This window comes from Neomonachus schauinslandi, chromosome 13 (assembly GCF_002201575.2).
Source record: "Neomonachus schauinslandi chromosome 13, ASM220157v2, whole genome shotgun sequence".
NCBI classification, from domain to species: Eukaryota; Metazoa; Chordata; class Mammalia; order Carnivora; family Phocidae; genus Neomonachus; species Neomonachus schauinslandi.
Window position 1 is genome coordinate 16973933 of NC_058415.1, and position 27312 is coordinate 17001244.

Sequence of the window (27312 nt, forward strand, 5' to 3'; positions counted from 1 at the left end):
AAGTATCAACACAAGTGACACAATGATCCAGTGGTTTTACATATATGTAAGAAACAGTAACAAAACATACACAAAGGGGGTGCCTGGGTGGCTCAGTTGGTTAAGCAATTGCCTTCGGCTCAGGTCATGATCCTGGAGTCCTGGGATCGAGTCCCGCATCGGGCTCCCTGCTCAGCAGGGAGTCTGCTTCTCCCTCTGACCCTCCTCCCTCTCATGCTGTCTCTCATTCTCTCTCTCAAATAAATAAATAAAATCTTTAACAAAACAAACAAACAAACACACACAAAGGGGCGCCTGGGTGGCTCAGTCGGTTAAGCATCTGCCTTCGGCTCAGGTCATTATCCCAGGGTCCTGGGATCGAGCCCCGCATCAGGCTCCCTGCTCTGCGGGAAGCCTGCTTCTCCCTCTCCCACTCCCCCTGCTTGTGTTCCTGCTCTCGCTCTCTCTCTCTCTCTGTCAAATAAGTAAATAAAATCTTAAAAAAAAAACCAAAACCCACACACAAAAAAGACACTCTAGTAAATTGTTGATTTATTCAATGTGACCACTAAAGCCTTTATTTGCAGGAAATGGGCACTGGTATTAGATGGTAATGAATATTATAAAAATAGAAAAATATCAGCGTGCATTGAATCTAAGGTTAAGTGCTTTGTGATACTTGATAGGTGTGTATATACACACATCACACACATATATATCCACATACACACACACAGAGACACATATGTACACATACACACACAGCCACATACAAGCACAATAGGTTACGTATATACTGGATTGTGATGTAAATCTTATTTCGTACTCTGGGTCCCACTCAGAGAAGTTTGACAATCACTGGTCCAGAGGAACTGACTCATTGTGAGCTATGCTAGCTCTCTGTACTCCTTGGAGCAGGAACAACTCATTAAGGTAAATTCCTGTCCGGTGGTGTGGATAACGATTTACTGTTCACATGTTGGGGAAACCATGTGTGATAACACAAACGAACCAACAGCTGTTATCATACCAAAGTACTTATTGTATCTTGGCTAAGGTTCTTAAATATCCTCCTTTGAGTTTCCTAATTCATCCCAGGAAGGATTCAGTGCACTCCATCTTTATGTTGTTACTTGCAAACCTTGGAAACAAATATAAGTAGAAAGAAATTAATAGAGAATTCCAATTCTCATTGTGTTAAATCTTCACACTATCAACAGTAAATCTTTTTTTTTTTTTTAATGTTTTATTTATTCATGAGAGTCAGAGAGAGAGATAGAGAGAGGCAGCGGCAGAGGGAGAAGCAGGCTCCCCGCCTAGCAGGGAGCCCGATGCGGGACTCCATCCCAGGATGCTGGGATTGTGACCTGAGCCGAAGGCGGACGCTTAACCATCTGAGCCACCCAGGTGCCCCTCAACAGTAAATCTTAATCTACTATTAAGATTATAGGGATTCTGGAGCCAGACATGCTGGTTTTCCATCAAGAACTAAATAGAGGCCAAGTCTCATTCTTTTAATCCTTAGACCTAATTTAAGCCTAAATTAAGATATCGGATATCTAATATTGTTTGCAATTGGTATAATAATTGTTGGCTTCAAGGAATGAAATAGTTTGAAAATTAGAAGAATATCACAAAGGGCGGCTGGTTGTAGTAGAACTATTGGTTTGAAGCATTTTCTTTGATTTTGGGGAAAGTGCATGGGTACCTTTACTCTTTTTTTCTTAAACCAAGGAAGCCTAGCTGAATACTTGGTGATTTGGTTTGAAACTCAGTGATAAACCCACTGCATTCATATTACAGAGTTCGTGTTGGAGAAACACATTTTTTTAGTGTAGTGTTTAATTTCTGAAGTATATACATATAAATATGATTATACTCTTTGACCAAGCAAGCGCTACTTCTAGAAAATTTTAATATAATTCCAGAAGAAAAAAACAAGTGATATGTGTAGATATTTTTATAGCATGTTATTTGCCAATGTGAAACACTCGTAAAAGTACTAAATACTCAGCAATTGTGAATTGGGTCATTAATCTTATGATAATTTGGGCTATTATATTAGATAATTATACTATTACTTTTAATTGGTCATTATATTTTAAATTCGATGTTGAAAATGCCTAAAGAGGGGTGCCTGGGTGGCTCAGTCGTTAAGCATCTGCCTTCGGCTCAGGTCATGATCCCAGGGTCCTGGGATTGAGCCCCACATCGGGCTCCCTGCTCCGCAGGAAGCCTGCTTCTCCCTCTCCCACTCCCCCTGCTTGCGTTCCCTCTCTTGCTGTCTCTCTCTCTCTGTCAAATAAATAAAATCTTAAAAAAAAAAAAAGAAAAATGCCAAAGAAAAATACACACCTTTTATTAAATTTTATTTTGCATTTCTTATTCCTTTGATTTGAAACGAGACATGTGACATCTTTCTTCTGCACTGAGGTATCAATGCCAAGTCTTATAACTCACTTGTAAGGAGCAAAATAGAACTCAGCCTTGACTCCTTTAACTGGAAGAGCTATTTAGTTTTACTCAGTTTCATTATATAATAAATTCTATAAAGCTCCTTTAAATATTCAAAACTAATGTAAAAATATTAAAAAAAAGAAATGAGCATTGCGATTAACGATGTAACCATGTAAGAGGCTGATGTGAACAGCAAAAATGTTGGATGTGTACTCATGAAGATATTAACACTGCTGATTGGTGGGAATTCAAGTGATTATTTTCTCTCTTTTTTATATTAAAACTTTTTTTTTATAATGAATATGCTTTTTTACTGAGATGAAAATAGACATTTTTTCCCCCTTTTCCTTTCCACATGTGGGAGCCAATCTCCTGTCAAGCCTTGCCCATTCCTATCTAGTGTATGTGACAGAGTCAGGCTCCCTCGAAAGCGTAACCAGCATGCCACGGAGAAAACGACCACTGTGAAAATAAACGTTCTGCAAAGGAGTCTGAAAGTTCTGGGGTCTAGACGGCCTTGTCATTGTGAGGATAGGTAATGATTAAATTTTGCCTCAAACACTGAATTTAAATAAGGATTAAATTAAACATATAACTGGGGCGCCTGGGTGGCTCAGTCGTTAAGCGTCTGCCTTCGGCTCAGGTCATGATCCCAGGGTCCTGGGATCGAGCCCCGCATCGGGCTCCCTGCTCCGCGGTAAGCCTGCTTCTCCCTCTCCCACTCCCCCTGCTTGTGTTCCCTCTCTCGCTGTGTCTCTCTCTGTCAAATAAATAAAATATATATAAAAAAAAAATTAAACATATAACTTTATGTTCTTACTCTCTTGGGTCATTTGTTTCATTAATCATTAAATTCAATCTCTGTGTCCCTCTCATTATTATTACTTTATCACAATTATGATTTTATGGGCTTAGAAGGGAAGGTTAGTTCAGCAGGATTATGAGAGGTTATGAGGAGCCTGCAGAGTAGTCCACTGAAACCTAGGAAAGGCCTCCTTGCTAGCTCAGCCCCCGACTGTGGGTTAAACCAGGCCATGCAAAGGAGCCCTCCAGGCAGCCCTGCCAGGGCACCGTGGTTGCAAGAACTGGGAAAGGTGGTAGGTTACTATAAATAACACCCTAACTTATTTATGCAACCGGGGGAAAAAACCAAACAAACTGATACAGATCTTAAGAGGTAAGAAAAGCTGATCTGCTTTGGATTTTATGTCTCTTCTACCATTTGTTATTATTATTTTTTCTACTAAACTTTATCTGGTATCTAGAGCACAAGCAAGATAGCCTGAAAAGGCATAGGTGAATACTCCTTTCCAGCCCCTAGGACGTAAGCAAGGAAAGAGCGTTGCCACACATGTGGACATGTACTCTCTCGTGGGCTTTCCGTGTCCTTCAAAACATACCTGCTGTTCTCGGGCCTCGGAACAGACGGCAAAGGCTGATATTTGATATGGAACGAGCTTGCAGTTTGAGCTACTTGGTGAAAGCTCCTTTCATCTTTATCAGGAGATGGATCACAAGGCCAAACTCCAGAGTATGACTTAGTCACTAAAAAAATGGACTTAAGCACCGGCCATTACAAGGGGATGGAAAGGTATAGGTTGTCCAGCAGCTAAAACACCCTGAAGTATCTCATCAGGGCCAGAAAGCGGGCCAATCACTCTCAACCAAGTGGCTCTGGCTCAGGTGCTGAACTCCTCCCTTCACTCTACACTCTTTATAGCCCTTCATGTCGGTGCCCTGAGCTTCCCTGCCTTTCATCAAAGTAACAGATGGGGGGGAGGGGCAGGCATATATGCCAAGGACTCTAAGTTCCTCTTATAAGAAACTTTAAAATGGTCCTGAGATTTCTTCAAATCGAATCATGCCTACATGAAGGGCTGATGCTGAAATCAGGAGTGTGTAGGCTCAATGGACTGGCTGGGCTCAGATCCCTCGTAAGATAGGAATTTACTGAGAACAAAGGAAATCTAATTCTTATTTTTACTTTTATTTTTTTTTAAAGATTTTATTTATTTATTTGAGACAGAGAGAATGAGAGACAGAGAGCATGAGAGGGAGGAGGGTCAGAGGGAGAAGCAGACTCCCTGCCGAGCAGGGAGCCCCATGCGGGACTCGATCCCGGGACTCCAGGATCATGACCTGAGCCGAAGGCAGTCGCTTAACCAACTGAGCCACCCAGGTGCCCTACTATTATCATTTTAAAAAAGATTTATTTTATTTTAGAGAGAGAGAGAGTGAGCACAAGTGGGAGGGGCAGAGGGAGAGGGAGAAAGAATCTCAAGCCGACTCTGCGCTGAGTGCGGAGCCGAGGCAGGGTGGGACCACGGCCCTCCTGGGGAGATACCAAGAGTCAGATGCTTAACCAACTGCACCACCCAGGCACCCCTGTCGTCATCCTTTTTTATTTTTTATTTTTATTTTATTTTATTTTATTTTTTTTTAAAGATTCTATTTATTTATTTGAGAGAATGAGAGAGAGAGAGAGCTTGAGAGGGGGGAGGGTCAGAGGGAGAAGCAGACTCCCCGCCGAGCAGGGAGCCCGATGCGGGACTCGATCCCGGGACTCCAGGATCATGACCTGAGCCGAAGGCAGTCGCTTAACCGACTGAGCCACCCAGGCGCCCTAGATTGACTCTTTTAATAACAAGTAAGGAGGTATCTTAACCTCGTTAGATGTAGGTACAATCTCTCAATATATCTGCAGTCTTTTTTATTTTATTTTTATTTATTTTTTATTTTTAAAGATTTTATTTATTTATTTGAGAGAGAGAGCTCATGAGAGGGGGGAGGGTCAGAGGGAGAAGCAGACTCCCTGCCGAGCAGGGAGCCCGATGCGGGACTTGATCCCGGGACTCCAGGATCGTGACCTGAGCCGAAGGCAGTCGCTTAACGAACTGAGCCACCAAGGCATCCCTCATTTCACCTTTAAAAATAATTTACTGTTAAATACTATTAGGGTTCCATTTAGATTGACTCTTTTAGTAACAAGTAAGGAGGTATCTTAATCTCGTTAGATGTAGGTACAATCTCTCAATATATCTGCAGTCTTTATTTTTTTTTATTTTTTTATTTTTTTTAAAGATTTTATTTATTTATTTGAGAGAAAGAGAGAGAATGAGAGACAGAGAGCATGAGAGGGAAGAGGGTCAGAGGGAGAAGCAGACCCCCTGCCGAGCAGGGAGCCCGATGCGGGACTCGATCCCGGGACTCCAGGATCGTGACCTGAGCCGAAGGCAGTCGCTTAACCAACTGAGCCACCCAGGCGCCCGAAATCTAATTCTTATTAAGAGATGATGACATCTGGCCTAGGGTAGCTGCTTCTCAAAAGCAGGTAATATTCTCCACTGCAGGAGTGACTCACTGCCTTCTCTTCAACGAGTGAATGATTGCATTTGCACGTGTTAACCGTGAAAATCCTTTTAGTTCCAATAGTTCAAATACAACAGCACCTGGATCTATAGTTTTGTTCTCCCAGCAAGCTTTTTCATCCTCCTTCTGGTTTCTGCCTCCTGCTTTGCTCTCCTTTTGGGGGGATATTTCTCCCGCTTAACAGGAGGCCTTAGGAGAGGCATTCAAGGACAAGATGAGTCCATGATCCAGTCTTAGCCAATCAGCGTGTGCCATCTCCAGAGTGAAAGCGATTAGTTTAGCCCAAGCCATGTGACCCAAGCAGGATCAATCCAAATCTTCCCTGGGACTTTTCAGCTGGGCCAAAATGCAAAACTGCTTTTTACAAAGCTTTTTTAAAAAAAAGGAATTTTAAACATATGCTAAAGTGGTGAGAATCATATATGAGCTCCTTGGAACTCAACACCCAGCTTTGACATTTATCAACCAAAGGGAAATCTAGAGAAGGATAAACTGTCTTTTTCTACTGGGGATGTTGCACCCTGGAGAATGGTGCTGCCAACAGCCATCCTATCCGTTGGTGGAGTGAGTCTGACTCCAAAAGAAACCCAAACAGCAACGTGGAATTATAGCAGAGCCTTGAAGGCTACATTTGAGCTCCTTAATCCAGCTGAGCCTGAAGCCGAAGCTACCCCCGTACTTTCTTCCTGCTTAACCAGATCAAGGAGAGTTTCTGGTTCTTGCAAAATGTGGCATCTAAGACGAAAACCTTAAAGAAATACTCATTAAATATTTTCTAACACCTTGTGTTTATTTTTGAGGTATCTGGGGAAAAAAATTCATGGGAAATCTTTAAGAGGACTAAAGGGAAAGGAGCACTTTAGACATATTAAAATGAGATCATCAGGGGGCGCCTGGGTGGCTCAGTCGGTTAAGCATTTGCCTTTGGCGCAGGTCATGATCCTGGGGTCTTGGGATCAAGTCCCGCATTGGGCTCCTTACTCAGTGGGGAGCCTGCCTCTCCCTCTGCCTGCCACTCCCCCTGCTTGTGCTCTCTCTCTGAGATAAATAAAATCTTTAAAAAAAACAAACAAAAAAACCAAACGAGATCATCAGCCCTTTAACTTCACTCTGCCCAAAGGATAATGTCAGTCCCACTGTAATAACAGCCATCTACTAAAAAATTAAACTATGTAACACAGACATCATGAAGGGCTGTAACAATGGGTGGATATTTTCACCCTTAAATAAAAAAAAAAAAACAACCTCATACACAAAATAATCAAGGCCTCAAACCCATTCGGAGTCTCTGATTCTGAATTATCTTCAAAGCAAGGAATGAATGGATACAATCACTCCTGAGCATTCAGGTAAGCCATTCTTGGGTATGTAATGAACTCTTTTCCTGGCTGTTCCTTCACCATCCACAATACTTACACTTTTGCTTTGCTAGTTCTTGTATTAGATCTTCATACACTTGTGAAAAGAGATCCTTTTCTGATTTTGTTCCATCTAGGTAAACTGAAAAGGAGAAAGGAGAGCGGTTCAAATGCCAATGGGTCTAGTAGTAGAGGATTCTTACTCTGGCATCTGACATCTCTTAAGAATACTAGTAAGTTTAGGGGTGCCTGGGTGTGTCAGTCAGTTAAGCATCTGATTCTGGATTTCGGCTCAGGTCATGATCTCAGGGTGGTGAAATCAAGCCCTGCGCTGGATTCTGCCCTGGGTGTGGAGCCTGCTTAAGAGTCTCTCTCTCTCGGGCGCCTGGGTGGCTCAGTTGGTTAAGCGACTGCCTTCGGCTCAGGTCATGATCCTGGAGTCCTGGGATCGAGTCCCGCACCGGGCTCCCTGCTCGGCAGGGAGTCTGCTTCTCCCTCTGACCCTCCTCCCTCTCATGCTCTCTGTCTCTCATTCTCTCTCTCTCAAATAAATAAATAAAATCTTTAAAAAAAAAAAAGAGTCTCTCTCTCTCATTCTGCCCCTCCCCGCTCAAAAAAAAAAAAAAACAGAATACTAATAGATTTAAATAAAGAACACAGGACCTTAAACACTTAAAAAGAAATTAATAACCATTAAAGACAGAAAGAGATTACAGTCAAGAAAAATAAAGAAAAATTGGTTTAATAGGGAGAAATGCATATTAACAGATGTGGAAATTATTATTATTATTATTTTTAAAGATTTTATTTATTTATTTGAGAGAGAGAATGAGAGAGAGCACATGAGAGGGGGGAGGGTCAGAGGGAGAAGCAGACTCCCTGCTCAGCAGGGAGACTGATGTGGGACTTGATCCCTGGACTCCAGGATCATGACCTGAGCTGAAGGCAATTGCTTAACCAACTGAGCCACCCAGGCGCCCGGGAAATTATTTTTTGAAAAAGAAAGCGTTAAATGGCACTGTGTATGTGGCCCTTTAGCAGCACTGAGGTGGTGCCTCCCCAGAAGAATCATTTAAGGGGGTGTTTCTCCAACTTACTTATGCATCAGGATCACTCGTGAAGCTTTTTTTTTTTTTTTTTTTGGTGCAAAAAGGTGATTTTTATTAAAGCATGGGGACAGGACCCGTGGGCAGAAAGAACCATGCAGGAGTTTGGTCTCTGCCACGTGTACTGACTCAGCATTCTCCAGGCCTGGGAGATATGTATTCTTACCCAAAATGGCATACGTAATTTTAGAGAAAAGGTGGAAGTTCAATAGGTTAAAGGAAGAAAAGAACGCTTTAATCAGAAAACTGGAGGTAAGAGATAAATTTGCTTGTTAAGAAAAGGATGCACAGTTTGGAAGGGCTAGAATGCGGGAGGTAGGAACACTGGGGAGATGAGATTTTAGAGCAAGGCTGTCTATGCCTTAGTCTTTAGGGGCCTGTTTGGATTTTATCCCAAAAAGCTGGAGACTCTTTTACTTTTAAAGATTTTATTTATTTATTTGTCAGAGAGAGAGCACAAGCAGGGGGAGTGGCAGGCAGAGGGAGAAGCAGGCTCCCTGCTGAGCAAGGAGCCCGACACGTGATCCCATGATCCTGGGATCATGACTTGAGCCGAAGGCAGCCGCTTAGCTGACTGAGCTACCCAGACGTCCCACCAAAAGCTGGAGACTCTTTGCAGGCATTTAAGCAAAGTGGGGGCATGGTTAGATGGGCATTTTTTTTTTAAGTTTCATTTTTAGGCAATCTCTCCACCCAATGTGGGTCTTGAATTCACAACCCTGAGATCAAGAGTTGCATGCTCCACTGAATGAGCCGGCCAGGCACCCCTAGATTGGCAATTTAGATGGAGAGGGAGAGAGGGGCACCCTCCATATTTCTTATGTCATTCTGTTCTATTAAGCACATAATACATCCATGCTCACATAGCTAGGGGAATCTCACTAAAACAAGAATTTGGTATTTACCATGTCCTTGTTTGAAACCTCTCTGTAGAGGGCTTCCCAATTCTCCTAGGATAATGACCCAAGTCCTTAATTGGCCTATGGCCTTGTAGAGTTTAGATTTTCCTTGTGTCTCCAGCATCCCCCCTCTCTCTTGGTTTTCTCTACCAAAAATACACCAACCTTTTTTCAGGTGCTATTCATTCCTTCCTGTCCCTGGCCTTTTAGTGTACTGTCTGGAGTGATCTTCTGTCCCCCTGAACTACCTCCCTTTGTCCAGTTAAACCCCTCAAGTGTGGTTTAAGTAGCTTCCTCAAGGAAGCCTTCCCTGATTGCTGGGCCTCGGGTAGTCCCCCTAGAACTTGCACTTAGCATAGCTAGAAAGGACATGCTCATGCAGCTAGTGTTTTTAAGGCCCGTTTCCCTGATAGAATGCCAGCTCCTAGGAGTAGGGGCTGGGTTTGTCTTATTTTCCTCAGTATCAACAGGGCAGTGCCTTGTCAGGAAGGCATTCGATTAATACCCATTTCATGAATGACCATCTAGAAGTTGACAGGCTTTGACAAGAGCCTTACAGAGAGAAACAGAAACCAGGACAGTCAATTGTGGAAGGGCCCAGAGTGTTCTGGCTTAAAGGCTTCCTTTATAATGTAATCCATGAGAAAAATACCTCCTTTTAAAAAATCCTTTCTCTTGTGGACTTGGAGCAATGACAAATAAAGGCCTTCTGTGGGGGGAGAAAAGGCACTTACCAATTTCCCACGTGATGTTCTCCATTTCTTGTTTGTGCTTTAGATACATGGGCCACACGTGGCCATCAAAGTACCCTGGGACGTCTGGAGGCTTGTAGACCCTTGTACTACCAAAACACATAGGAAACTTTATGTGCACAGAAACACACAATTAATAAAAGCAAAATAATAATGATCAGGATAATGGGAAAAATCACTGAGACTGAATCTAAACAGAATTAAGAGTATACATTTTAGATTCAACACTAGTTACAAAGAGAACAAAACAGATTTAGTTTTCTGATGCAAATTACTTTTGTAATTCACTATCATTCAAAATTATCTCCCCCTCCTTCAGTGCTTTATAAGAGAATTAAGAGACAAAAAGCAATGTAAATAATGACAGAGGACCTGATATGTTGGCTTAAGCTTTCAATTAACTGGTGTTCTTTGTGTCTGTAACAAAGTAAAAGCTCATGAATTTAGAATCATAATCCACATATATTTTACTTAAAAAAATTTTATTTTTAATTGAAACATGGTTGACACATAAGGTTATATTAATTTCTTTTTTTTTTTTTTAAAGATTTTTTTATTTGACAGAGAGAGACACAGCGAGAGAGGGAACACAAGCGGGGGGAGTGGGAGAGGGAGAAGCAGGCCTCCCGCGGAACAGGGAGCCTGATGCGGGACTCGATCCCAGGACCCTGGGATCATGACCTGAGCCGAAGGCAGACACTTAACAACTGAGCCACCCAGGCACCCTGAGGTTACACTGGTTTCAGTCAAACAACATAGGGATTCAACTTCTCCTTATGTTAGGCTCTGAGCACCCTGAGTGTAGATACCACCTGTCACCATACTGTGTTGTTACAAACACTACGGACACTACTCCTTATGCTGTGCTTTCTATCCCCGTGTTAATTTTGTCTTTTGAATTAGAATCCGCAAAGGTGATTTCAAAACTCACCTCCTCCTTCTCTTACATTCTTCATAAGGAATCGTCAGAAAGTAGCTTCGGTTCCACAGAGTGTCAAGGGGCCTAAAATAACAGCATCTTGAGTTCACGAGGTTTCCCCCCATTCATTCAGAGTCAGTAAGAGGTTGAGGATGCTTACTTATAATTAAAGAGAAGGAAGCCTTCAATGATTAATATGGGAATTTCCTCGGTGCTTCCAGAGTCTGTTGATACCAGTGAGTGTCTTGGGCTTTCCATCCAGCAGGAAATGGTGGACATCATTTTTTCCATGTTAAGTGCTTCAAGCACTTCAAACAAACATACGAAAATATGAAATAGATACAACAAAAGGTTTATAATGTGGCTTTTTATGAGGAGTATATCCAGGGTTCTATAAATACATAGAATAATGGTATTTTATTTACCCGTCAAAATACGTAGTAATAAATATTTTAGACAAACTTAAACTCTATTATTGACAAATTGGCATGTTTGAAACATTTCTAATATGGAAAATTTCAAATATATATAAAAGTAGAGAGTACAATGAATTCCCATGTCCCCATTACCAGCTTTGGCAATCACAAACTCATAGCTAATATTGCTTTATTTATAGTGTCTATCCCTCCTGACTATACAAAAGTTTAACATTTTTGGGTGACAAAATATCTGTACCTCTGAAACAAATAATACATTATATGTTAAAAAAAAAAAAGATAGTAGGAAGGGAAAAATGAAGGGGGGGGGAAGTGACTGGGGAGACGAACCATGGGAGACTAGGGACTCTGAGAAACAAACTGAGGGTTCTAGAGGGGAGGGGGTGGGAGGATGGGTTAGCCTGGTGATGGGTATTAAAGGGCACGTTCTGCATGGAGCACTGGGTGTTATATGCAAACAATGAATCATGGATCACTACATCAAAAACTAATAATGTAATGTATGGTAATTAACAAAACATAATAAAAAAAAGAGATGTGATTACATAAATGTAATGGGATATCCTACATGGGATTATGGAACAGAAAAAAAAAATGTTAAAACTAAGGAAATCTGGGGGGAGGAGCAAGATGGCGGAGGAGTAGGAGACCTAAATTTTGTCTGGACCCAGGAATTCAGCTAGATAGGGATCAAACCATTCTGAATACCTACGAACTTAACAGGAAATCGAAGAAAAGAATAGCAGCAACTCTCTGAACAGAAAAGCGACCACTTTCTTGAAGAGTCATATTCTATCCCTTCATAGTAGTTAACCTTATTTTTGGTATATATATATAAGTTGTTCTCTCTTTAAAATTTTGGGATACAGTTTCTTCTAATGGACCAAAATAGACCCTAAATCTCTAGTGTCTTCTTATTTTACCAATTCCTTTTATAAAATCTTTTATAATTTTCATCTTTACAGTCATATTCCATCCCTTCATTGTATTTACCCTTACTTTTGTACATATATAAGTTTTTCTTTCTTTAAAATTTTGGGAGGCACTTTCTTCTAACAGACCAACATATGCCCAAAATCTAGTGTGTGGCACTGATCTATGCACCAGCCTGGTCATATTTGACCATATTCTGTTTTGTTTGTTTGTTTTTATCTTTTTCTTTCTTTCTTTTTTTTTTCTTCCTTTCCCTTTCTTTTCCCCCGGTTTCAGGTCTCTTCTGATTTGTTCAGTGTAAATTTTTCTGGGGTTGTTGTTACCCTGTTAGCATTTTGTTCTCTCATTCATTTATTCTCCTCTGGACAAAATGACAAGATGGAAAAAATCACCTCAAAAAAAAAGAACAAGAGGCAGTACTAACTGCCAGGGACCTAATCAGTACGGACATTAGTAAAATGTTGGAACTAGAGTTCAGAAGGACTATTTTAAAAAACCAGCTGGGGGCGCCTGAGTGGCTCAGTTGTTAAGTGTCTGCCTTCAGCTCGGGTCATGGTCCCAAGGTCCTGGGATCGAGCCCCACATCGGGCTCCCTGCTCCACGGGAAGCCTGCTTCTCCCTCCCCTGCTCCCCCTGCTTGTGTTCCCACTCTCATTGTGTCTCTCTCTGTCAAATAAATAAATAAAATCTTAAAAAAAAAAAAGATACTAGCTGGGCTTGAAAAAAGCATGGAAGATATTAGAGAAAACCTTTCTGGAGAAATAAAAGAACTAAAATCTAACCAAGTAGAAATCAAAAAGGCTATTAATGAGGTACAATAAAAAACGGAGGCTCTAACTGCTAGGATACATGAGGCAGAAGAGAGAATTAGTGATATAGAAGACCAAATGATGGAAAATAAAGAAGCTGAGAAAAAGAGAAATAAACAACTACTGGATCATGAGGGCAGAATTCTAGAGATAAGTGATACCATAAGATGAAACAATATTAGAATAATTGGGATCCCAGAAGAAGAAGAAAGAGAGAGAGGGTTAAAAGGTATATTGGAGCAAATTATAGCAGAGAACTTCCCTAATTTGGGGAAGGAAACAGGCATCAAAATCCAGGAGGCACAGAGAACCCCCTTAAAATCAATAAAAATAGGTCAACACCCCGACATCTAATAGTAAAACTTACAAGTCTCAGAGAAAAAGAGAAAATCCTGAAAGCAGCTCGGGAGAAGAGATCTGTAACCTACAATGGTAGAAACATTAGATTGGCAACAGACCTATCCACAGAGACCTGGCAGGCCAGAAAGAACTGGCATGATATATTCAGAGCACTAAATGAGAAAAATATGCAGCCAAGAATACTATATCCAGCTAGGCTGTCATTGAAAATTGAAGGAGAGATAAAAAGCTTCCAGGACAAACAAAAACTAAAGGAATTTGCAAACATGAAACCAGCCCTACAAGAAATATTGAAAGGGGTCCTGTAAGCAAAGAGAGCCTAAAAGTAACATAGACCAGAAAGGAACACAGACAATATACAGTAACAGTCACCTTACAGGCAATACAATGGCACTAAATTCCTATCTTTCAATAGTTACCCTGAATGTAAATGGGCTAAATGCCCCAATCAAAAGACACAGGCTATCAGATTGGATAAAAAAACAAGACCCATCAATATGCTGTCTGCAAGAGACTCATTTTAGACCCAAAGAAACCTCCAGATTGAAAGTGAGGGGGTGGAAAACCATTTACCATGCTAATGGACACTAAAAGAAAGCTGGGGTGGCAATCTTATATCAGACAAATTAGATTTTAAACCAAAGACTATAATAAGAGATGAGGAAGGGCACTATATCATACTTAAAGGGTCTATCCAACAAGAAGATCTAACAATTATAAATATCTATGCCCCTAACATGGGAGCGGCCAATTATATAAGCCAATTAATAACAAAAGCAAAGAAACACATTGACAACAATACAACAATAGTGGGGGACTTTAACACCCCCCTCACTGAAAGGGACAGATCATCCAAGCAAAAGATCAACAAGGAAATAAAAACTTTAAATGACACACTGGACCAAATGGACTTCACAGACGTATTCAGAACATTCCATCCCAAAGCAACAGAATACACATTCTTCTCTAGTGCCCATGGAACATTCTCCAGAATAGATCACATCCTAGGGGGCGCCTGGGTGGCTCAGTTGGTTAAGCGACTGCCTTCGGCTCAGGTCATGATCCTGGAGTCCTTGGATCAAGTCCCGCATCGGGCTCCCTGCTCGTCAGGGAGCCTGCTTCTCCCTCTGACCCTCCCCCCTCTCATGTGCTCTCTCTCTCTCATTCTTTCTGTCTCAAATAAATAAATAAAATCTTTAAAAAAAAAAAAAAGATCACATCCTAGGTCACAAATCAGGTCTCAACCGGTACCAAAAGATTGGGATCATTCCCTGCATATTTTCAGAGCACAATGTGCTGGAGTCCAGCTCCAGCCGGGGTGGGTCTCTCATAGGAAAGGACGGCGTCGGCGAATGAGGAGACACAGACACAGGGTCAGGTTGTAAGCATCTCCTCCTGACAGCCTTGGAGGAACTTTATTTATATGTTAGGATTTTTTTGTTTTTCCATACTTTCGTAACATGTGATTATGTTTTTTCACAATTGATTGAGATAATCTTAGATCATTTTTTTTGATTACAGACATAGCCTTCTTTTATTTTTCTTTTGTAATGATTAACATGATCTTTATTGATTTCTGCTTATTGACTTTCGCTAAAACTAAAAAACAATACGCAAAGAGAAAGGTGCTAGACAGAGCGTGACCGTCTTGTTATTTTGTTCTATAGCGCAGGAAATATAGTGAACTGTGGAACAGCCTGAGCTGTTCCTTTCTTAGAATCTTGCCACTTCTGAGGCGCCTGGGGGGCCTCGTGGAATTAGTTTCATTATGATTGCTTAGATAGGCATAACTAAGATGAGTAGTTACTTTATCATGAAACCCCAGAAATATTCCCACAATTATAAAGATTGCCCTAAACAAAATGAAAGAGAATAGCAAGAGCCAGCTGTGGAGTCTCCTGTTTTCAGGATCGTCCCCCATACTTGGACTTTGTCAAACAGCATGAGTAGCTTGGCTTGCGCCAACAATGCTTTGAAATTAGAACTCAATTACAAGAGGAAAGTCAGAAAGAACTCAAATACATGGAGGCTAAAGAGCATCCTACTAAAGAATGAATGGGTTAACCAGGAAATTAAAGAAGAATTAAAAAAAATTCATGGAAACCAATGAAAATGAAAACACAACTGTTCAAAATCCTTGGGATGCAGCAAGGGCGGTCCTAAGAGGAAAGTATATAGCAATACAAGCCTTTCTCAAGAAACAAGAAAGGTCTCAAATACACAACCTAACCCTACACCTAAAGAAGCTGGAAAAAGAACAGCAAATAAAGCCTAAACCCAACTAAAGATCAGAGCAGAAATCAATGAAATAGAAACCAAAAGAACAGTAGAACAGATCAACGAAACTAGGAGCTGGTTCTTTGAAAGAATTAACAAGATTGATAAACCCCTGGCCAGACTTATCAAAAAGAAAAGAGAAAGGACCCAAATAAGTAAAATCATGAATGAAAGAGGAGAGATCGCAACCAACACCAAAGAAATACAAACAATTTTAAGAACATATTATGAGCAACTCTATGCCAGTAAATTAGATAATCTGGAAGAAATGGATGCATTCCTAGAGATGTATCAACTACCAAAACTGAACCAGGAAGAAATAGAAAACCTGAACAGACCTATAACCACCAAGGAAATTGAAGCAGTCATCAAAAATCTCCCAAAAAACAAAAGCCCAGGGCCAGATGGCTTCCCAGGGGAATTCTACCAAACATTTAAAGAAGAATTAATACCTATTCTTCTGAAACTGTTCCAAAAAATAGAAATGGAAGGAAAACTTCCAAACTCGTTTTATGAGGCCACCATTACCTTGATCCCCAAACCAGACAAAAATGAACTATTGGGACTTCATCAAGATAAAAATTCTCCCGTCAAAAAGGAGAATTACAGACCCATATCCTTGATGAACAAAGATGCAAAAATTCTCACCAAAATACTAGCCAATAGGATCCAACAGTACATTAAAAGGATTATTCACCATGACCAAGTGCGATTTATCCCTGGGCTGCAAGGTTGGTTCAACATCCGCAAATCAATCAATGTGATACAATACATTAACAAAAGAAAGAACAAGAATCATATGACCCTCTCAATAGATGCAGAAAAAGCATTTGACAAAGTACAACATCCCTTCTTGATCAAAACTCTTCAGAGTATAGGGATAGAGGGTACATACCTCAATATCATAAAAGCCATCTATGGAAAACCCACAGCGAATATCATTCTCAATGGGGAAAAATGAGAGCTTTCCCCCTAAGGTCAGGAACGTGGCAGGGATGTCCACTACCACCACCGCTATTCAACATAGTATTAGAAGTCCTAGCCTCAGCAATCAGACAACAAAAAGAAATAAAAGGCATTTGAATCAGCAAAGAAGAAGTCAAACTCTCACTGTTTGTAGATGACACAATACTTTATGTGGAAAACCCAAAAGACTCCACCCCAAAACTGCTAGAATTCATACAGGAATTCAGTAAAGTGGCAGGATATAAAATCAATGCACAGGAATCAGTGGCATTCCTATACACCAACAACAAGACAGAAGAAAGAGAAATTAAGGAGTCGATCCCATTTACAATCGCACCCCAAACCATAAGATACCTAGGAATAAATCAAAGCAAAGAGGCAAAGGATCTGTACTCAGAAAACTATAAAATACTCATGAAAGAAATTGAGGAAGACACAAAGAAATGGAAAAACGTTCCATGCTCATGGATTGGAAGAACAAATATTGTGAAGATGTCAATGCTACCTAGAGCAATCTACACATTCAATGCAATCCCTATCAAAATACCATCCACTTTTTTCAAAGAAATGGAAAAAATAATCCTAAAATTTGTATGGAACCAGAAAAGACTCCGAATAGCCAGGGGAATGTTGAAAAAGAAAAGCAAAGCTGGTGGCATCACAATTCTGGACTTCCAGCTCTATTACAAAGCTGTCATCATCAAGACAGTATGGTACTGGCACAAAAACAGACACATACATCAATGGAACAGAATAGAAAGCCCAGAAATGGACCCTCGACTCTATGGTCAACTCATCCTTGACAAAGCAGGAAAGAATGTCCAATGGAAAAAAGACAGTCTCTTCAACAAATGGTGTTGGGAAAATTGGACAGCCACATGCAGAAGAATGAAACTGGACCATTTCCTTACACCACACACAAAACCAGACTCCAAATGGTTGAAAGACCTCAGTGTGAGACAGGAGTCCATCAACATCCTAAAGGAAAACACAGGCAGCAATTTCTTTGACCTCAGCTGCAGCAACTTCTTCCTAGAAATATCGCCAAAGGCAAGGGAAGCAAGGGCAAAAATGAGCTATTGGGACTTCATCAAGATAAAAAGCTTTTGCACAGCAAAAGAAACAGTCAACAAAACCAAAAGACAACCGACAGAATGGGAGAAGATATTTGCAAATGACATATCAGATAAAGGGCTAGTATCCAAAATCTACAAAGAACTTAACCAAACTCAACACCCAAAGAACAAAGAAGCCAATCAAGAAATGGGCAGAAGACATGAACAGACATTTTTCCAAAGAAGACATCCAAATGGCCGACAGACACATGAAAAAGTGCTCAACATCACTTGGCATCAGGGAAATCCAAATCAAAACCTCAAGGACATACCACCTCACACCAGTGAGAATGGCTAAAATTAACAAGTCAGGAAACAACTGATGTTGGCAAGGATGCGGAGAAAGGGGAACTCACCTACACTGTTGGTGTGAATGCAAGCTGGTGCAGCCACTCTGGAGAACAGTATGGAGGTTCCTCAAAAAGTTCAAAAGAGAGCTATCCTATGACCCAGCAATTGCACTACTGGGTATGTACCCCAAAGATACAAATGTAGGGATCTGAAGGGGTATGTGCAACCCGATGTTTATAGCAGCAATGTCCACAATAGCCAAACTGTGGAAAGAGCCAAGATGTCCATTGACAGATGAATGGATAAAGAAGATGTGGTATATGTATACGATGGAATATTATGAAGGCATCAAAAGGAATGAAATCTTGCCATTTGCCACGACGTGGATGGAACCGGACGGTATTATGCTGAGCGAAATAAGTCAATCAGAGAAAGAAATGTATCATATGATCTCACTCATATGAGGAATTCTTAATCTCAGGAAACAAACTGAAGGTTGCTGGAGTGGTGGGGGGTGGGAGGGATGGGGTGGCTGGGTGATAGACACTGGGGAGGGTATGTGTTATGGTGAGCGCTGTGAATTGTGTAACACTGTTGAATCACAGACCTGTACCTCTGAAACAAATAATACATTATATTAAAAAAAAAAAAAAAGAAGATAGCAGGAAGGGAAAAATGAAGGGGGCGGAAATCGGAGGGGGAGATGAACCATGAGAGACTATGGACTCTGAGAAACAATCTGAGGGTTTTATAGGGGAAAGGGTGGGGGGATGGGTTAGCCTGGTGATGGATATTAAAGAGGGCATGTACTAAATGGAGCACTGGGTGTTATACGCAAACAATGAATCATGGAACACTACATCAAAAATAAATAAATAAATAAAACTAAGGAAATCTGAATAAACTATGGAGTTTATTTAATTTAAAAAAAGACAAAATATCTATAAATTAGTTTGAAAAATAAATGACACATTGGGGGAAATATCTGCAATGTATTTCATCAAGAGCTAAAATACATTATCTTTTTTTTTTAAAGATTTTATTTATTTGAGAGAGAGAACGAGAGAGTGCTAGCAGAAAGGGCAGAGGGGTAGGGAGAGAGAATTTATAGCCGACTCAGCACTGAGCATGGACCCCTACATGGGGCTTGATCCCAGGACTGCAGATCGTGACCTGAGCTAAAATCAAGAGTCAGACACTTAACCAACTAAGCCACCCAGGTGCCCCAAGAGCTAGTATCTCTCATATATAAAGGGCTCTTACAAGTAAGTAAGAGAAAAATCATTAAAAATTTCATAAGGGACATGAATATGTTCCTTTTAAACTCTAATATATTCTACTTTTTGAGCTTACAATTATAATTCTAGAAAATTATTCCAAAACACTCATTCTCAAAGTGTAGGACCTAGACCAGCAGTGTTACTATCACCTGGGAATTTACCAGAATTATAGTTTCTGAGCCCTACTCCAGAACTACTGTATTGAGCCATCTGGACTTAAAGAGGCTTTTTAGTGGAAGGTTATAAATTATGGATTAACTTACTCACTAGACATAGGGCTATTAGGATTTTTCTCTTTGTTCTGGTGTGAGTTTTGGTAAGTTGCATTTTTCTAGGAAATTGTCAATTTCATTCAAGTTTTCTAATTTAGTTGTTGTTCATAACATGCTCTTATCTTTTTAATGCCTGTAGGATCTGCAGTGGTATTACCTTTTTTGTTTTTGGTATTTGTAATTTATGCCTTCTCTTTTTTTTCTTGGTCAGTCTTGTTTAATCTGTTTGGGGATCAGTCAGATTCTTGAATTTGTAGGTTTATGTCTTATGCCAATTTTGCCATGTTTTACACAGTTACTTCTTTTTTATTTTATTTTTTTACTAAGATTTTATTTACTCGAGAGAGAGAGAGCATAAGCAGCGGGAGCAGCAGAGGGAGAGGGAGCAGCAGGCTCCCCACTGAGCAAGGAGCCCAACGCAGGGCTCCATCCCTGAACCCTGGGATCATGACCCCAGCTGAAGGCAGATGCTTAATTGACTGAGCCACCCAGGCGTCCCCATTTACTTCTATTTTAGCACCACACTTTTTCTCCTCTCCTTCTGAGACTCCAATGATATGAATGTTAGAGTTTTTGTTATTGCCCCATATTTCTGTTAACTTCTTTTCAGTCTATTTTCTCTCTGTTGTTCAGAGAGAGTAATTTCTATTGTTCTGTCCTCAAATTCACAGATTCTTTCCTCTATCATATTTATCCTGCTGCTGAGTTTTAAAATTTCAGTTACTGTATGTTGTCAATTAAAACATTTCTATTTGGTTCTTTTTTACATCTTCTATTTTACTGAGGTTTTCTAACTTTTTACTAGATTCATCAATGTTCACAATCACTCATTGAAGCCTTTTTATGAATGCTGCTTTACAATCCTTGTCAAATAATTCCAACATCTCTGTTATCACGGAGTTGGTGTCTGTTGTCTTTTCTCACTCAAGTTGAGAGTTACCTAGTTCTTGATATGACAAGTGACTTTTAGTCTTGTCCTAGAAAGTTTGGGTATCACATTGTGAGGCTCTGGATCCCATTTAATCTTCTTTTTTTATAGGCAGTTACCCTGCTTAGGTGTAGTATGCAGCTCCAAGAGGGGGTGGATGGTCATCCCCCTGCTGAACCTTACCTACAGGAGGGGGAGTTTGCCATGGGAGGAGAAGGAGGCAGGTGGAATGTTGCTGTGGCTTCATTGCTAGAAGTTCAGTCTCAATTGAATTCTGCTGACAGTAGCTGATGCTCTCTGGGTGAGGAAAGTGGAGAGTCAACTAGCACCCCCTCACACTGTCTCATTCTGTCGCTGCTGCTAGATGGGTGTGGAAATTCAGTTCCCTGTCTGGTTCTACTAATGGGACCCCTGTGGGGTCCCCTGCCTTGCTGGTGCCACATGGGTCCAGAAGTCTTGCTTACCACCTGGCCCTGCTGACACCACGAAGGGAGGATGGTTTTTCTTTTTGTGTTTGGCTACAGTAAGGTGGATATTATCAAAATGATTTTCTATTGGGGCGCCTGGGTGGCTCAGTCGTTAAGCGTCTGCCTTCGGCTCAGGTCATGATCCCAGGGTCCTGGGATTGAGCCCCACATCGGGCTCCCTGCTCCACAGGAAGCCTGCTTCCCCCTCTCACTCCCCCTGCTTGTGTTCCCTCTCTCACTGTGTCTCTGTCAAATGAATAAATAAAATCTTTAAAAAAAAAAAATGATTTTCTATTCAGTGCGCCACTCTTTTCCTGGTCCTTTGACTACAGGATAGGGGTTTCTTGGGGCTTTTTTGTCTGTACCTATTTTTGATACCATGTTGCACACCCCTCAGACACCCCTTCCTGGCTATATGACAGGTAAGAAGAAAACCCAGAGAATCACAGCTACATCATTCTTCAAGTCCCAAAGGCCCTAGCCAGTCTGTTCTCTTCTTTTTATCTTTGAGTATTCCTTTGTTTGTTGTGCTCCATCCAAGGTTTTCAATTATAAGAGGGAGAAAGAGCAAGGAATGGGGCCAATCCATCTTATCTGGAACCAGAAATACCATCAGTTTTAATATATTTTCATTATTGTTCAGTTTAAAGTATCTTCTAATTTTCACTGGGATTTATTCTTTAACCCACAGGATATACAGAAGTGCTTTGCTTCAGATGAAAGGTGATGACGTATGGAATTTACTTCAAAAAATACGTAAGGAGAAAGTGGGTGAGGGCATAGATGAAATATAAATTGGTCAAGAGTGCATCATTTTAAAAGCTGGATGATCAATTCATGAAAGTTCATTATACTTTTCTGTCTACTTTTGTATATGTTTAAATTTTTCTGGAAAAAAAAGGATACTGATTAATTTCCAAACACTTAGGAATTTTCTACTTACTCTTTTGTTACTGATTTCTAATTCAGTTCTCTGTAATTAGAGGATATCTCTATATTACTTCAATCTACTGAAATGTACTAGGACTTGCTCCATGCCCTTGCATATGTCTTCCATTTTAGTTAATGTTCCTGTATTAAGAAAACAAAAATGTGTATTCTGCTGTGATTGGCTACATGTTCTATATATGTTAGTTTGGTTAAGTTTGTTAATTGTGTTGCTCAAATCTGTTATACCCTTATAACTTTTGTCTGCTTTTTCCATTAGTTACTGAAGAGCTTGTACTAATAATCTCCCACAATAATGATAGATTTGTGTATTTCCCTATTTAGTTTTGTCAGTTTTTGCTTAATGTATTGTGAGGTTATGTTATTAGGCGCATACAAATCTTAGATTATCTTCCTGTTGAATTGACCCATTTATCTCTATCTATCTCTAGTAATAGTATCTCTAGGGATACTCTTTGTGTTTACTTTGTCTGATATTAGTAGTTATACCAGATTTTTTCAGTAGGTGTTCACATGGCAGATCTTTTTCTAGCCTTGTCTACTCTTCTTTGTCCTAATATTTAAATATATGTCTTGTAAGGTGCTTATACTTGGGCTTTTCTTTCTTTCTTTCTTTCTTTTTTAAAAACAAGCTTGACAATCTTTGGAGTATTTTAGTTCGTTTAACTTAATATAGCTACTGATATATTTGGCTTAAATCTATCATTTTACTCTCATTTTCTATTTTTCTATCATCTTTTGACTTCTTTAAGTTCTCTAGTTTTTACTTCTGACTTACTTTATCAACTACATTTTAATGATTCCATCTATTCATAGACTTGATACCTATACATCTTTAAACTTTTCTTTTGGTGGTTGTAAAGATCTCGGCATTACCTTGATTTACTTTAAATTTGTACACTTACCTAAAAATTTCAGATTTTTTCCTTAGATTCCTGGAAGTGGGACACTTGACCCATGGCATGAATATTTTAAGGTCTTTGGGACATATGCTCAATCTCTCTTCCAGAAGGGTTATGTCAATTAATATTCCCAGCTAAAAGAGTTCTTGGTTTATTGAGTCATCATTAGATAATTAGATAACTGTGCCATTATTAGATAATTATTGCTTTAAAAATCTGTTTACTCGGTGAGAAAAAAAAGTAATTTACAACTCTTTGACTACTTCTGAGGTTGACTTTTTACTGTTTATTTATTAATCAAATAACTTTTTGCTTCTATGAATAGCTTATTTATATCCTTGGACATTTTTCAATTGGAATATTAGTGTTCTTCTTATCAGCTTACAAGAACTCATTTGAACTAGGAATAATTCTTTTTTTTTTTTTTTTTTTTTAAGATTTTATTTATTTATTTGAGACAGAGAGAATGAGAGACAGAGAGCATGAGAGGGAGGAGGGTCAGAGGGAGAAGCAGACTCCCTGCTGAGCAGGGAGCCCGATGTGGGACTCGATCCCGGGACTCCAGGATCATGACCTGAGCCGAAGGCAGTCGCTTAACCAACTGAGCCACCCAGGCGCCCCTAGGAATAATTCTTTGTCAATTGTTGAAAATGATTTTTCCTTGTTTAACGCTTACTTTCTAAGAATCTTCCTCACTAACCGTCAGACGAGGGGATGAAAAGAAAAAAAATATTCTGGCTGGAGCTCAAGACACAAGAACAGGCAGTGACTCAAGATTTTGCTTCTCTTTTTTTTTTTTTTTTTTTTTTTTTTTTAAAATATTTTTTTTATTTATTCATGAGAGACAGAGAGAGAGAGAGAGGCAGAGGGAGAAGCAGGCTCCCAAGGAGCAGGGAGCCCGATGCGGGACTCGATCCCAGGACCCTGGGATCATGACCTGAGCCGAAGGCAGACACTTAACCATCTGAGCCACCCAGGCGCCCAAGATTTTGCTTCTCTTAAAACTATCAAGTGTCTGTAAGAACTGATTACACAACATTTTTCCTCTAAGGTCATCAAAGTTAAAAATAACGCAGTTCATGGCTTTTTAAGAGAGCTGTTTCTGTTGCCAGTTTGCATAAGCACTCAGTGATCATCTTGTTCATCAAAAAAGTTGATAAGACCATTAAATATAGTTTATTAGCATGATATTCTCTATAGGAAAATAAATTATTTTCTGATGGACTTTATAATCCTTTGGCTTCAGTGTTAGATTGGGCAAGGGAGCAAGGTGAAACCATCTCAAAAATACTCACTAACCTTTATGAGCAGTGGAAAGAAGAAACAAGCTGTCCAGTGCACCTTGGTCACTGGGAAGGTAAGCCCAGAGGATGAGCATAGGGTTTGCTTCAGGCGAGATTGCAGGAAGGGGGTGAAGGAAGTATGCATAGTTATGTGTGCCCCAGGCAGCAAACCTACCTTGCTTTAGCTTTAGAAGAAAAATCTATTGTTCCAACGTTTTCAGTCTTAAATATAAAACTGGGGAAAAGGTTTCATTTATTTAAATAGTTGGACATAAAGCAGAAACCTTTACAAAAGTATGTGTAAAGTACAGCAATATATTTGAGCACATTTTTGAGACTGTCTTCATAGACAGAAAAGGTATTCGGGTTTGAAAAAGAAAATGAACATTAGCGAATGTGTCAGACTCATCTACTTACCGTCATACTGCAGAAATCCATTTGTATCTGTCTCTATCTCAGACTCTGGCTGGTAAAAAGAACAAAGCACCCATCAGAACTGTGCAGTGCAGAAGAAATACAACTATAGAATGAAGAGGCGATAAACTTTTACTAAACGCTTTGGATGTGGAGAATAAATAAAATCAGAGCCGTACCAATAAGTAATGCCATCTAGTGGATAAGGGACATTACTGCATGGAGCCTACCTTCTCTACAAAAACTCTATCACTCAGCAAAGGCTTTTTGGATGTAATTTCATTAACTTTGCCACTAGAACTTTGTTGTGTTAAATGAATTATCTAAGATGTTTTTACAGATACCTTAAAGAAATCATCCTGAGATATGACACTGCAGTTTGGGAGGTGTTTCTGCAAATTCTTAGCCAGTGTTGTCTTCCCGCCATTTGTCACACTGAACAGAAAAAGGAAAAGAAAAAAAATTGAGCATACCAAGAAGGAAGATGCATTTAATGTAAAACATTTTATTTATTTTTATTTTTTTATATTTTAAAAAGATTTTATTTGTCAGAGAGAGAGAGAGAGAGCGCACACGCATGCATAAGCAGGGGTAGCCCCAGGCCAGAGGGAGAAGCAGGCTCCCCGCTGAGCAGGGAGCCTGACACAGGACTCGATCCCAGGACCCTGGGATCATGACCAGAGCTGAAGGCAGACGCTTAACCGACTGAGCCATCCAGGCGTCCCTAAAACATTTTAAAGTGATCTTAGAAAAAAGATATTTAAAACAATACGTAATACCTAAGAAGAAATTATTTCTTTCATAGCTATGTTGGTAAGTAAGTAGATCTACTTACTGTAACAGATGAGGAGAAATAGACTGGAAAGGATGGAGGAGAAAGATCACTAAGTACCGGGCAAGTAAACTGGGTGATACGAAGTCTTAAAATTCCAGCTACTGTGTGGGAAGCAAAAGAATGTTTCGTCTATACTGAACCATTCCCAGGGCTCGTGTGCAACACTGAGAATATGAGTAGCACGTTTTAGTGCAAGTCCCTACAGCTGCACATGGTCACTGTGATTTTGTTTCAGTGTGCCGTGGAGAAAAATGGAGGACTGGCTTATGACAAGCCACATACCACACATTCACATCTCCGCTGTGGCGCTCCCTTTCTCCTTAATCTTGCTCCACTTTGGGCCAAATGGGAGGCCCACTGAAGCTTGTCACAGGGAGTCAGTTACTTGTCTCTCCTGGCTGGCCTGTGACATCAGGGAGAACGGGGATCCCCTGTGTACCTAGTTTTCCAGCATCTAGCATCACACATAGCACCAGAGAGGTGGGTCCGCAGTCAGTCCTTCAGTCAGAGCTTTTTTTAACCCGGGGCTGCTGCCTCAGAGGGTCTGGGGACACATTTGTGGACTTTGCCAACTTGAATGGGAAAGAAATTACATCTTTATTTTTATTACATTCTAACAGAATTTTAGCTTTTCCTTTAAGTAAAAAACAGCAGTGGTATTAACAGTACGCATGGCTTTGTCACCACTAGAAATCATAGATATTTTCATATCATGGTGCAAGGGGGGCAGATATCTTGGAGCATGATCGATATTCATTATTATTTCAAATTGATGGCAGTTTTTAGACCCACCCTGGACACTGTTATTTAATAAGTTAACTATGTATATATCACAAAGCAACAATCTGTTTTTTAAAATAATTTTATAACTATATTTCAACATAACTGGTTTCCTTTATATTCCTGTATTTTATTTTATGCATTTAAAACCATTACTCTAGGGGCGCCTGGGTGGCTCAGTTGGTTAAGCGTCTGCCTTCGGCTCAGGTCATGATCCCAGCGTCCTGGGATCGAGCCCCACATTGGGCTCCCTGCTCGGCGGGAAGCCTGCTTCTCCCTCTGCCTGCCACTCCCCCTGCTTGTGCACGTGCTCACTCTCCCTCTGTCGCTGACAAATAAATAAACAAAATCTTTTTAAAAAAATACTAGAATTAGATGATTTCTGCTTGATCAATTAGTCTATTGGAAATATTTAGTAGCCAATATATGTTCATCAAATAATCAATCAATAATTCCAACCACCGGGGCGCCTGGGTGGCTCAGTCGTTAAGCATCTGCCTTCGGCTCAGGTCATGATCCCAGGGTCCTGGGATGGAGCCCCGCATCGGGCTCCCTCCTCAACGGGAAGCCTGCTTCTCGCTCTCCCCTCCCCCTGCTTGTGTTCCCTCTCTCGCTGTGTCTCTCTCTGTCAAATAAATAAATAAAATCTTTAAAAAGAGAGAGAGAGAGGGCGCCTGGGTGGCTCAGTCCTTAAGCAGCTGCCTTCGGCTCAGGTCATGATCCCAGGGTCCTGGGATCGAGTCCCGCATCGGGCTCCCTGCTCCTTGGGAGCCTGCTTCTCCCTCTCCCACTCCCCCTGCTTGTGTTCCTGCTGTCACTCTCTCTCTGTCAAAGAAATAAATAAAATCTTAAAAAAATAAAATAAAACCATTACTCTAAATCAAGACTTCATCATACCACTGAATGTCCACGGCACAAAAAAACTCCTAACTGCACATTTATATGCAGGAACCTGTACTTAATCCCAGATGATACATTGCAATGTATTTATAATCTAGAAAAGAAACTAATATTCATTCATCAAAATTGTTTACTGGCTGTAATTCAGTTATTACCTAAATACCTTATACCTACAAAGTACAAGGAACTTGATTCAAAACTTTTTTTCATTAATTTTTTTAAAGATTTTATTTATATATTTGAGAGAGAGAGAGAGTGAGCACAAGGCGGGGGTAA

General features: G+C 40.3%; 1 protein-coding gene and 1 non-coding gene across 4 annotated transcripts in view; both read right to left on the reverse strand.

Annotated features, from left to right (window-relative positions):
• Positions 1 to 466: 466 nt before the first annotated feature.
• NMRK1 (nicotinamide riboside kinase 1) overlaps positions 467 to 27312 on the reverse strand; it is a 33164-nt gene continuing 6318 nt past the window's right edge. For 2 of the 3 annotated variants that reach the window (XM_021689374.1, XM_021689373.1), the window contains exons 3-9: positions 24866 to 24956; positions 24525 to 24573; positions 11000 to 11147; positions 10852 to 10923; positions 9903 to 10009; positions 7222 to 7305; positions 1090 to 1120 (exon numbers count right to left, since the gene is read on the reverse strand). In XM_021689374.1, coding sequence (XP_021545049.1) covers positions 1101 to 1120; positions 7222 to 7305; positions 9903 to 10009; positions 10852 to 10923; positions 11000 to 11147; positions 24525 to 24573; positions 24866 to 24956 — 571 coding nt within the window. In that variant the 3' untranslated portion in view covers positions 1090 to 1100. Of the gene's footprint in view, positions 1121 to 7221; positions 7306 to 9902; positions 10010 to 10292; positions 10338 to 10851; positions 10924 to 10999; positions 11148 to 24524; positions 24574 to 24865; positions 24957 to 27312 lie in introns of all 3 variants that reach the window. The other variant, XM_044920454.1, reaches the window with a different exon arrangement.
• Positions 2790 to 2903, reverse strand: LOC123326576. Its single transcript, XR_006541192.1, has one exon. It is a non-coding gene; the product is annotated as a small nucleolar RNA SNORA12 (small nucleolar RNA).